Here is a 13,438-nt window from a genome sequence, read left to right as displayed (position 1 = left end):
GATGGTATTAACCATCACAGATATCCAAAACTTGTCCCTGATTGTTGCACTGATGAAATGAGAAAGTTCATTAAGTTTGATCATCACCCCTATGTAGTTATTAGGGTGTATAAGGTTCTTCTGGTTCCGCTCATCTCACTAAGCATCAGTTCATGCAAATTCTTTCAGGATTCTCTGAATTCCCATCCCTCCTGGTTTCTAATAGAACAATAGTTTTCCATAACATACATATACCACAATTTGTACAGCCAGTCCTCAATTTCCAATTTTTTGCCACCACGAGGAGGGCTCCTATGAATATTTTTGTATAAGTGAAGTTTTTACCCTTTTCATGATCTCTTCAGGGTATAGATGCAGAAGTGGTACTGCTTGATCAAAAGGTGTTGCACATTTTTATTGCCCTTTGAGTGTCATTCCAATTGCTGTCCAGAAAGGCTGGATGAGTTCACAGATCCACCAATAATGCATTAGTGTTCCAGATATCCCACATCCCTTCCAACATTGATCATTGTACTATCTGGCCATATTGGCCAGTCTGAAAGGTGTGAGGTGGTACTTCAAAGATGTTTTAACTTGCATTTTTCTAATCAGTAATGATTTAGAGCAAATATGATTAAGGATCACTTTGCTTTCCTCATCTGTAAATTGCCTCTGTATATCCTTTAACAATTTGCCAATTGGTGAATGGCTTGTTTTATGAGTTTGATTCAGTTCTCTGTATATTTTAGAAATGAGTCTTTTATAAGAAATACTAGTTGTAAAACTTGTTTCCCAAATTACTACATTTCTTTTCTTCTTGGTTACATTGGTGTTGTCTGTGCAAAGGGTTTGGAAGAGGTTTTTGATTCAATGTAATCAAAGTAGTCTATTTTCTTTTTGTTGATGTTATCCATCTCTTCCTTGGTCATAAACTGCTTCCCTTTCCATAGATCTGACAGGTAAACCATTCTTTGATCTCCTAGTTTGCTCATATTGACTTTTATGTCTAAATATTGTACCCATTTTGATCTTATCTTGATATAGGGTATTGAGATGCTAGTCTAATACAAGTTCTGTCATACTAACTTCCAATTTCCCAATAGTTTTTAATGAAGACAGAGTTTTTATCCCAATAGCTGGACTCTGTGTTTATCAAACAGCAGATCACTATAATCATTTCCTACTGTCTTTTAGGCACCTTAGTCTATACCACTTATCCATCACTCTATTTCTTAGCCAATACCAGACAGTTTTGATGATTGATGCTTTGCAATTTAATTTTAGTTCTGGAAGGCCTAAGCCCCCTTCTTCTGCATTTTTTCATTATATCCTTGGAAATTCTTGACTTTATATTTCTCCATATGAATTTACTTACAATTTTTTCTAGCTCATTAAGGTAATTTTTTGGAATTTTTATTGGTAGAGCACTAAAAGACACAGTTTAATTTAGGTAGAATTGTCATTTTTATTATATTAGCTTGGCCTACCCATGAGCAGTTGATATTTGCCCAGTTTTTTAAATCTGATTCCATTTGTGAGCGAAATGCTTTGTAGTTGCTTTCCTAGAGTTTTGAAGTCTGCCTTGGCAGGTAAACTCCAAAGTATTTTATATTGTCTGAATCGAATTTCTCTTTCTAGCTCTTGCTGCTGTATCTTTATATATATACTGAGAATTTATTTATTTAAATTTATTTTGAATTTTACAATTATCCCCCTAATCTAACTTAACTCCCCCTCTCCTCTCCTCCCCTCCCCTCCATAGAAAGCAGTCTGTTAGTCTTTACATTGTCTCCATGGTATACATTTATCTAACTTGAATGTCATGAGAGAAAAATCATATCCTTTAGGGAAAAAATAAAATATAAAAGACAGCAAAATTACATAATACGATAATGTGTCTTTTAAATTATATGCAATAGTCTTTGGTCTTTGTTCAAATTCCAGAATTCTTTCTCTGGATACAGATGGTATTCTCCATTGCAGATATCCCAAAATTGTTATGCTGAGGATTTGTGAGGGTTTATTTTATATCCTGTGACTTTGCTAAAGTTGCTAATTGTGTCTAGTAGTTTTTTAGATGATTTTTTAGGATTTTCTAGTTATAACCATCATGTCATCTGCAAAGACTGAGAGTTTTGTTACTTCCTTCCCAATTATAATTACTTCAATTGCTTTTTTCTTCTCTTATTGCTTAAGCTAACATTTCAAACACAATATTGAATTGTAGTGGTGATAATGGGAATTCTTGCTTCACCCCTAGTCTTATTGGGAATGCCTCTAGCTTATCCCCATTGCATATAATGCTTTTTGATGGTTCCAGATAGACACTAATCATTGTAAGGAATCTATTTATTCTTATGCTTTCTAGTGCTTTTAGTAGGAATGGTGCTGTATTTTGTCAAAGGCTTTTTCAGCATCTATTGAGATAATCATATGATTTCTGATGGTTTGTTATTGTTCTAGTTAATCAAAATGACAGTTTTCTTAATATTGATCCAACCCTGCATTCCTGGGATAAATCCTGTTTAGTCATATTATATTATCCTAGTGGTAACTTGCTGTAATCTCTTTGCTAAGATGTTATTTAAGACTTTTGCATCAGCATTCATTAGGGAGATAGGTCTATAATTTTCTTTCTCTGCTTTGACCCTTCCTGGTTTGCATATCAGTACCATAACAGTGTAAGAGAAAGATTGGGGTAAAGTTCTTTCCTCACCTATTTTACCAAAGAGTTTATATAGAACTGTTAGCAATTGTCCCTTAAATATTTGATAGAATTTATTTGTGAATCTGTCTGGCCCTTGGGAATAATGCTTTGTTGAATGTCTTTTTCTGAGATAGGGTTAGTTTATTTATTTAATTTCCTCTTCATTAAACCTGAGCCACTTATATTTTTGTAAATATTCATCCATTTCATTTATATTATCAAATTTAATGTCATAGAATTGAACAAAAATAATTCCAAATTATTAACTTTTCTCCTCATTTAAGGTGAGTGCACCTTTTTTTCATTTATGATACAGATAATTTTGTCTTCTACTTTCTATTTATTAATCAAATTAATGAGATATGTATCAATTTTATTAGTTCTTCATAAACCAACCTGATTATATTTATCAAATCAATAGTTTCCTTGCTTTTGATATTATTAATTTCTTTGTTAATTTTTAGAATTTAAAATTTAATATTTAACTGGTGGTTTTTATTTTGTTCTTTCTCTAATTTTTAGTTATATGTTTAATGGACTGTTTCCCTCTTTCTCTAATTTATTCGTATAAGCATTTAAAGATTTAATATATCCCATAGCAACTTCCTTGACTATATTGCATAAATTTTGGTAGTTGTTATTGTCATTATCTAGGATGAAATCATTGATTCTTTCTCTAAATTGTTGTTTGATCCACTTGTTCTTTAAAATGAGGTTATTTAGTTTCCAATTCATTTTGGGTCTGTCTCTACCTGGCCCATTATTGTATCATAATCTGATAAGAATGTAATCACTATTTCTGACTTTCTGCATTTGGTTATTAGATTTTTATGCCCTAGCACATGGTTAATTTTTGTGTTAGTGTCATGTCCTGCAGAAAAAAAAGTATATTCCTTTCTATCCTCATTCAACTTTCTCCAGAGGTTTATCATGTCTGGGTTTTCTATGATCCTATTTACCTCCTTAACTTCCTTCTTGTTTATTTTATGATTAGATTTCTCTAAATCTGAGAGTGGGATGAAGAAGTCTCCCACCAGTACAGTTTGGTTGTCTATGTCTTCCTGCAGCTCATTCAACTTCTCCTCTAAGAATTTGGATTCTATTCCACTTGGTGCATATATATATACACACACACACACACACACACACACACACACACACACACACACACATATATATATATATATATATATATGTACATATTTAGTACTGAATTTGCTTCATTGTCTATGGTACCTTTAAGGAGGATATAGTTTCCTTCCTTATCTCCTTTAATGACATCTATTTTTGAAGGTGCTTTGTCTGAGACAAGGATTGCTATTCCTGCATTTTTCACTTCAGCTGAAGCAAAATATTTTGTTCCAACCTTTTACCTTTACTCTGTCTGTATTTCTCTGTTTCAAATGAGTTTCTTGTAAGCAGCATATTGTAAGATTCTAGTTTTTAATCCTCTCTGCTATTTATTTACATTTTATGGGAGAGTTCATTCCATTCACATTCAAAGTTATAATTACTCTTTATTGCCCCCCAATGCTATCTTCCCATTGTTTATATTTTCCCCTTTTTCACTTTATCCATATTCCCCAGTATTTTGTTTCTGAATACCACCACCTTCACTGTATTTTCCTCCTTGTATCAACTCCCTCCCCTTTCCTTCCCCTTTCCCTTTGCCCTTTCTTCCTTTTATTAGTTCTCCTCCCCCTCCCACTTTTTACTCTTTTAAAAGTTGAAAGATAAGATAAGTTTCTCAACTGAGTTTATGCATGTTAACTGTAAGCTTAATTTGATGAGAGTAAGATCCAGGTGGTTTACCTCCTCCCTTCTTCCCTTCTATTGCAATATGTTCTTTGTAGCTCTTTATGTCATGTGATTCACCCTCATTCTATCTTCTCCATTCTCTTGTGTCTCCCTTTTTAAGGAGATTTTTTAAGTTTAATTTTTTTGCAAGTCAAATGGGGTTAAATGGCTTGGCCAAGGCCAAACAGCTAAGTAATTATTAAGTGTCTGAGGTGAGATTTGAACTCAGGTACTCATGACTCCATGGTCAGTGCTCTATCCTCTGTGCCAAGGAGATTTATAAAAAATCATTCTATCAGAGTCATGGTTAAGTCATGAGTGTCCATCACTTCTGGCTAAGTATATTCTCTTTAATAGAACTACAGTTCTCAAGAGTTATGAGAATTTTTCTCCCAGTTGAGGATATAGCCAGTTTCATCTTACTGGATAGCAGCTTTTTTCCTTTACCTTTTTTTTTTTTTAACATTTTCATGTGTCTCTTTAGTCCCCTTTTTGATGTCCATTTTTTTTTTCATCAGGAAAAGTTGGAAGTCTCCTATTTAGTTAAATGTCCATCATTTCCCCTGGAAGAGAAGATTCAGTTTTGCTAGCTTTTGTTGATGAAGTATTTTACATTTTCTTCCATTTTTTCAATATTTTTTTGATTTTGTTTAATAGATTCTTGTTATCTCATGAAGTCATTAAGTTTCCATAGTTTCCATTCATTTTTTTAGAGAAGAATTTTCTTCATTTACCGTTTGCAACTCCTTTTTCAATTTGTCTATTCTATTTTGAAGTATTTTCCCATTTGTCTGAGTATTTTTGAGAGAATTATTTTCTTTTTGCATTTTCCAAATTGAGGATTAGAGAGAATTATTTTCTTTTTGTATTTGTTCAAATGCAATTTCCAAGGATTTGTTTTCTTGTTGTAAGACGTTAATTTTCTTTTGTAAGGTGTTAATTTTCTCTTGAGATTTTTCCAACTGATTTTTTTTTTGGCCAGGCAGTGGGGTTAAATGGCTTGCCCAGGGCCACATAGCTAGGTAATTATTAAGTGTCTGATGTCAGATTTGAACTCAGGTACTCCTGATTCCAAGGCCAGTGCTCTTTCCACTGCACCAACTAGTCACCCCTCCAATTGATCTTTTTTTTAGGTTTTTGCAAGGCAAATGGGGTTAAGTGGCTTGCCCAAGGCCACACAGCTAGGTAATTATTATATGTCTGAGACCAGATTTGAACCCAGGTACTCCTGACTCCAAGGCCAGTGCTTTATCCACTATGCCACCTAGATGTCCTCCAATTGATTTTTAAACTCCTTCCTGATTTCTTCTAGGAACTCTTTCTGGTCTGGAGACAAATTCATATTCATAATTTTTTTCTGCCTGCAGACAAGACTATCTTGATTATTCCTATTTCTGAAAACTCTGGTTTTTCTTTGTAAGTAATATTTTCAATCATAACTATCAATCTGTATTATATGAAAACTTACAAACTTCCAGGAATCATATCTAGAAATATGCAAGATTATAACAGAGAGTTTCTGGTATCTTTATCACATATAATTTTATAATTTAAAACATTAGATATTGACTTTCTACACTAAATATTATTAATTTGAGCTAATTTATTCATCTATTTGATATGTTTATCATTAGTTTGTAAGATAATCTAAATGCTTCATGTTACTCTCAGTAACAGCTTAGGTGCTTATACCCATTGGAATTTTATCTGTCTCTTATAAAGATATAATCCTGAATTATTTATTAGGAACTTGGTGTCCATGGGGAGGAAAAAAAATATAAACAAGTTAAAAATAAAATAACATTTATACTATTTAAAAAAGTGAAAGTTACATGTAAAACAATAAATATGTTTCATTAATTACTTCTTTTAGAATACTCTTTAAAACACTCAGCATTATATGGACTTTTGGATTGTCTTGAAACAAAAATTCAACAAAGGGAAAAAAGTTCTTAAAGAAGTATAGAATTCTTTCTCCTGAAATGCAAGCAAAAGTTAGCAATCCTGAACTGTTACCGAAAAACAAAGGAACTTGAATTATTTATTGACCAAATATTCAAGAAGCAAATTATTTTGAAATTTTATTGATTAACATTAGAATTCTCTTATCAATTGACAGAACATTTCTAATGCCAATTTATGTTAAAATTGTGCAAAAATATTAATGCTGAAACAGCATTAATATATGCATATTTCCTCTTCAATAGATTTAAGAAATTTGATTATGATTGTGTTGATTCTTACCAGAAATGTGAGAAGAGTATAATCAATGAAAATCTCCTCATAATGGTTATTAAAATAAACTTGAATTTCCAACGTCTTCTCTATTAATAGGTATACATGATAATTAGCTTGAATTTTAGGAGATTTTTCTTATGAATAAAAATATAAGAAAAAGATACAATAATAAAATGTGATTATGGAAATATATTCAAATTGTTCTTATTTCAACTTCTGCAGGTATGATTTCATTTATTTTTTTTAAAGATGCTATGAAAATATACTCTACAGAAATGACTATTTAATACTAGATACACTTAAGAGGTATAGGATTAAACTGTAAAATATTTTAAAATGTGTATTTCCTCTGTAGTTACTTAAGACATTCAATATTTTTTAAAAATTTGATATAATAGAAACTTGGTATAATGAAACTTATTTTATGGAAGTAATATCCATTACTTTTAAGATAGAAAAATCCATTTAGTACCAAATTTATTTCTAAAGTTATCTACTATGTTAAACTGTTGCTTCAGAAGCTTCCATATATAATTTTCTTTCAGTTTGACCTTATTAGTCTACTGTACCAAGGCAATTCACAGATAACTGATTTAACCCAAAATTATGGTTCAAATAGTTACAAGAAAATTTTGGCCTTTAAAATATGGAGATACGGTTTAAATTAAAGTGACACAAATACTAGAATTTTTTTCCTTGATAAATGTTATTTCCACTTTTTCAGATGATTCAATATAGGAAAATTGATGAGGACAAAAAAATGTCCTTCTTTTTAATTCACCAAAAGGTTTACAAGATTTCTTAATGAATATAAGATTTGATTAGCTTATTAAATATTTTGAGTTCATCTAAATTTTTAAGAAAATATCAAATGTATAAATTATGAATGACTTTGCATATGGATGGTACCTTAAAAATTTAAGAATTATATTATCTCCAATGTAAATACTGTTTCAAAGAAAGCCTATTCTGTCACATATATTACTTTTGCTATGTCAAATTGAATGGCATAAATTATCATTATCTAACCTGAAAGGCAATCTAGATAGGTCTTCTTTAAGTTAAAAAGGAATGATTTCAAGGTACTCTCAAGCACATTGCAACTAGCAATCCTGTATGTGTTACTTGGATCATTTAAATCTTGGTGATATTATACAAGATCAAGTCAACTTACTCTGATCAAATGGCTTGGACCTGTGTTAAGGAATAGAAGCCCTGATTTCTAAAATTTTGAACTATCTATCTTTGTTCTTCACATCTCTGTGACTTAGGCAAGTCATTTAATTTCTCTGGCTTTCATGCTTCTCATCTATAAAAAGAAGGGGTCTGACTACATGATAGCTAATGTCTTTTCCAACTCATGTTTTATAAGAGTGTTGCATGAAATAAGCAAATGAACTTTTGAAAATCTATGAATTTTTTACCTGAAAGTGGGAAGGTGGTATTCATTTATTTGTAGAAGTAGCTGCCTTAGAAATGTTGGGCCTCACCTAAATCATATTTCTTGAAGCCAGCTCATGTAATTATAATAGTCTACAATTGAGGAAATTGAAATTCATAGAGGTTGCAATTTCTCAAATGTCATAAAAGAATTAGAGAATGGTACGGGATCTATGCCTTCTTACTCCAAAGTCACGTATATTTATAGGGCTAATTTTTCTAAATAAATGAAAGTATTTGTTCATTATTAATATAGTAATATTTTCATTTTCTTACATTTAAAATTGATTATTCAGTCCACAGTAAACTTTCAATAGCTTTACTTAGAAAACATAATAATAAAAGAATTATGTCCTTACAGTTGTAATTTTTTTCTCAAAGGTACATTGTGATATGTAGAAGGTAAATAATGAACTGAAGTTTTAATGTGCTTTTCACAATCTTACAGTCTCTGGTATCTACTTTTTCATAGCACATTTAAAATTTCAAAACTTTTCTCAGTGACGATAAAAGAGGGAGGTGCAAAATTTGAACAAGTGATTTTAGAAAAACAGAATTCACAACATATGTAATTCACACTTAAAAACTTAACTTCTTTTTAGTATACAACAAGGAATAGATATATTTGCTTTATTCAAGAATTGTTGTTAAGGGATAAAATTCATATAAAATATCCTATAATAATGGATATTTTATGAAATAGTTATATTAGAGAAATTTCCAACTAATTTTCCCTTCTGGATTCTGTTCCTACTATCTTTTTCTTCAACTCAAATTTGACAAATCCACATATACTTAGGTGCTTTATGAAATAGATTGGTCCCCTTCCTCTTCATGCTCTGGTTCTGTAGAGTCCTCACTGAATTTGGTTCCGAATGTGGAACTCACATTTATTTGTCTTTTTAATCTGTAGGAGAAAAGAAATGTGAAAAATGACTAGAAAATCCAAAAAGAATACCTGGTAAAATGGAAATATTTTGAAATATAAAACTACCACAATTACATTTTGCTGGACTTAGTGTCAGGAAGAGAATTTCCTGAATTAAAATCTGTTCTGACAAACTTGCTAGTTTTGTGATTCTGGACACTTATTCCTGTTTGTTTCAGTTTCTTCATCAGTAAAATAAGCTGGATAAAGAAAGAGCAAACTACTCTACTATTCTTTCCAAGGAAACCTGAAATGGAGTCACAAAGAGTCAGATATGACTGACATAACTGAAAAACAACAAAAGTTTTTGATTTTTTCATTATTTTACTTATTGAAATGAAAGTTTGACTTAGATTTCTAAATTAATATATTTTATTACTTGAATCCTAATCTATGTTTCTTTCTTCAGTTGTCCACTGTGCACCTGAATATATGGTAAAATGACAGCTGACCAATCACAAGACAGGGAAGAGATGATATGAAAAGAAACTGATCTGATCAGGTCTATAAAGTTCAAGATATTCTTAAAGCAATTACCTAGGCAATTAGAAGTGATTGAGTGGATCTTAAAATAAAGTAAAATTCTAGTTATTTCACTGTTTCATGAATTGATTGGTTCGCATGCAGTAACATCTCCCATCTACCTGCTACATATCTGATCAGTAGATTCAGATGACTCTGGAGGAGAAAGAGAGCCTGGTGACTTAGCACACCACCCACTCTCTAAAATACAGTTCATGGCTTTATGATATCATCACCTCCCCTTTGTCAAGATCATCATTCACATGCACAATTGTGACTATTAGCTCAATTCTCCATTTTCTTTGTAGAAAGATTTGGGGCTTAATAATCAGATGAAATATTTTCTGTTATAGATATATATCTCTTGTTTAAGAAAATAAGAAAAATGGGGGCACTACCAGTCAAGATGGCAGAGAGAAGATAGGAACTGTGCTAAGGTCTCCTTCTCTTCTTTCATATAAAATATGAAACAAACCTTTTGAAGGAAATTTGATTGAGAAAACACATAAAAAGAAGAGATTGAAAAAGTTAAATCACATTACATAAAGAGGTACAAAGGACCTATTGCAATAGAGGGGAAGAAGAGAGGAGGTGAGAACTGCCTAAAACTTACTCTCATCAGATTTGGCGTAAAGTTAACACAAACAGTCAATTAAGTTAAGAAACTTATCTTACCTTTAAAGTATCAAAAGGGGAAAGGGGAAGGGGGAAGGAAAAGATGAACTTACTGAAGGAAGGGAAAGAAGAAGGGGAAAGGGAAAGGAGGAAGAAAGGGTAGGGGGGTTGGAACTGAAGGTGGTGGTATTCAGAAACAAAATACTGGGGAATGTGGATAAAGTGAAAAAAGGGGAAAAATACAAACAGGAAGAAGATAGTATGGAGGGCAATAAAAAATTAGTAATTACAACTTTGAATGTGAATGGGAAGAATTCTCCCATAAAATGTAAGCAAACAGCAGAGTGGAATGAAAACCCGAATCTTACAATATGTTGCTCATAAGAAACTCATTTGGAGCAGAGATACATATATAGTAAAGATAAAAGGTTGAAGCAAAATATATTTTATTTCAACTGAAGTGAGAAAAGCAGGGGTAGCAAACTTTATCTCAGATAAAAAAGCTGCAAAAATAGATCTCATTAAAGGAGATAAGAAATTAAACTATATCATTCTAAAAGGTATCACAGACAATGAAGCAACTTTAATGCTAAATATGTATGCAACAAGTGGAATAGCATCAAAACGCTTAACAGAGAAATGCAATGAGCTACAGGAAGACATAGACAGCAAAACTCTACTGCTAGAAGACCTCAACATCCTGCTGTCAGATTTAGATAAGTTTAACCATAAAATAAACAAGAAGAAAACTTAGGTATGATACATCTTTGGAGAAAATTGAATGGGGTTTGAAAGAAATATACTTTCTGCAGTACATGGCACTTACACAAAAATTGGCCATGCACTGGGGCATAAAAGCCCAATAATCAGGGACAGTTAGGGGACACAATGCATAGAGCACCAGACCTGGAGTCCGGAGTACCTGAGTTCAAATCTGGCCTCAGATATTTAATAATTGCCTAGTTGTGTGGTCTTGGGCAAGCCATTTAACCCCATTTACCTTGCAAAAACTAAAAAAAAATGTAGGCAGTCAATCAAAGCTGTGCCCTTGCTCCCATAATTTTTAGCACGATGCTTTTAGCCATATTATCAAAGGTCTGCATATGGCCTTAAGGTGAGATAACACATTGGTGGCAAATTCTTCAACTTGGAAAGGTTACAAGTCAAGATCAAAGTGGAGGGAGTGTTGGTGCATGATCTTCTGTTTGCGGATAACTGTGCACATACTGCAGCCTCTAAAGCTGATATGCACCAAAGTATGGATCGATTCTCTGATGCTGGTGTTTATTTGGTCTAACAATTAACACCAAGAAAACACAGGTGCTCCATCAGCCAGCATCACACCATCTATATGTGAAACCATCTATTACAGCAAATGGAGACATTTTGAGTTCTGTGGACAAGTTCACTAACCCTGGCAATATGTCCTTTCCAAGGTGGTCCACATTGACAGTAAGGTTGACACATGTATTTCCAGAAATAGCTTAATATTTGGGAGATTTTGAAAGAAAGAGTATGAGAAAGAGGTATCAGATTTACTACCAAACTGAAGTTCTACAGAGACATTGTGCTGATCTCATTGCTATATGACTGCGAAACTTGGACAGTCTATGAGTGCCATGTGAGGAAACTGAAGATCTTCTATTTAAATTGTCTTAGGAAGATTCTAAATATCAACTTGCAGGAGAACATACCAGACACTGAGCACCTTTCTCAAGGTAAACTACCTAGCATTCCAACATTACTTCAGAGAGTGCAACTATAATGGCTTGGAAAAGTTTTTAGAATGCCAGATGCACACTTGACAAAAAAAAAAAGTGTTTTATGGAGAACTCACAGAGGGCAAGTCCTCAAATGGGTCAGAAGAAGTGATCCCAAACACCCTGAAGGTCTCATATAAAGACTTTAGAATGGATTTTACAGCTTGGGAGACCCTGGCACAGGACCTCCCAGCAGAGCCTGCCCTCATCATTGTGGATGCTGCACTCTATGATGAAGACAGAGTTGAAGCAGCTTAAAGAAATGTGACATTCATAAGTTTAGTGTACCAACCCCAGGTGTTCACATGAACTATTTGTTTTCATCATATGGTAGAGTATTCTTAGTGCATATTAATCTGATCAGCCACAGTTGGACACACTGTAGTTTGTATCAAACATAGTGATAACATTTTGATCTTCATTGATAATGAAGGATAAAACCAAACCATTCTATCTATCCATCTCGATATCTTTCTACCTACTTATCCATCTATTATGAATGTTTTGGGCAAATTTATTTTATATACATATATTTATATGCATAGGTGTATGCACATAGTGGTATTTGTATATGACAATAAGTGACTATTACTTGAACATGTATACACCTATACATAGATTCAAATTTCACACTATATGTTTTCATAGAGAGATATTGATCTAAGAAATCCAAAGGGTTGTATATATGAAAATCAAAGTTATATGAGGGAGATTCTGGGTCAAGAAGAAAAAGGAAAACATTTGAGCAAGTAAAAGATGATGAAGAGGCTCTCTTGTCTTCATATAGAGTTGGGGGACTGGTGACCCAGATACATAACATGAGTTTACAGTCACCTAGATTATTGTAGATTAGTCAGAGAAATTTGGGCATTCTTCAACAACCCTGGTAGGTAGGTTCTAGAATTATCCCCATTTTATAGATAAGGAAACTGAGGCAAACACAATAGGTCACTTGTTAAATGGCACAAATTACTAAATGTCTGGAGCCATATTTGAATTCAGTTCTTCATGATTCCAAGTCTAGTACTCTATCCATTGCAATACCTATGTTCCCCAAACATGAAATGAAAATTTTCAATTATTCTTGTAAACCAATTCATATAAATAGTTAATTTGCATAATGCAAATGTTAACAATATATGTAATCATTTAAATTATCACAAATACATATAAACATCTACATATGCACATGAAATGCATATATATATATACTACATATGAATGTATATAAGAAAATCTATTTTCATTTAGATAGATCCACATATATGCATATATTATTTTAAATTTTCCAATTTTTGGAGAATACTAATAGACAGAGAGTGACACATATGTGAAGATAATTTACAAATTCCTAGAGCACACATATCTATACTGTTTTGTCTAACTATCTGTATGTCTGTCTACCCATCTATGAATTAAACTGGTTTTCTAGATAATAAATACATGAACTAA

The 13,438-nt window shown here is 32.4% G+C and overlaps 1 protein-coding gene across 4 annotated transcripts in view; it reads right to left on the bottom strand.

The window, feature by feature from the left end:
- Positions 1-6,621: 6,621 nt before the first annotated feature.
- CCDC102B (coiled-coil domain containing 102B) overlaps positions 6,622-13,438 on the bottom strand; it is an 836,813-nt gene continuing 829,996 nt past the window's right edge. For 2 of the 4 annotated variants that reach the window (XM_074208366.1, XM_074208367.1), the window contains one exon: positions 6,624-9,068. In XM_074208366.1, coding sequence (XP_074064467.1) covers positions 8,966-9,068 — 103 coding nt within the window. In that variant the 3' untranslated portion in view covers positions 6,624-8,965. Of the gene's footprint in view, positions 9,069-13,438 lie in introns of all 4 variants that reach the window. The other 2 variants (XM_074208369.1, XM_074208368.1) reach the window with 2 other exon arrangements.

This window comes from Macrotis lagotis, chromosome X, assembly GCF_037893015.1.
Source record: "Macrotis lagotis isolate mMagLag1 chromosome X, bilby.v1.9.chrom.fasta, whole genome shotgun sequence".
NCBI lineage: Eukaryota > Metazoa > Chordata > Mammalia > Peramelemorphia > Peramelidae > Macrotis > Macrotis lagotis.
Note: the sequence above shows the minus strand (reverse complement) of the source record. Positions and strands in the feature narration are given on the sequence as shown.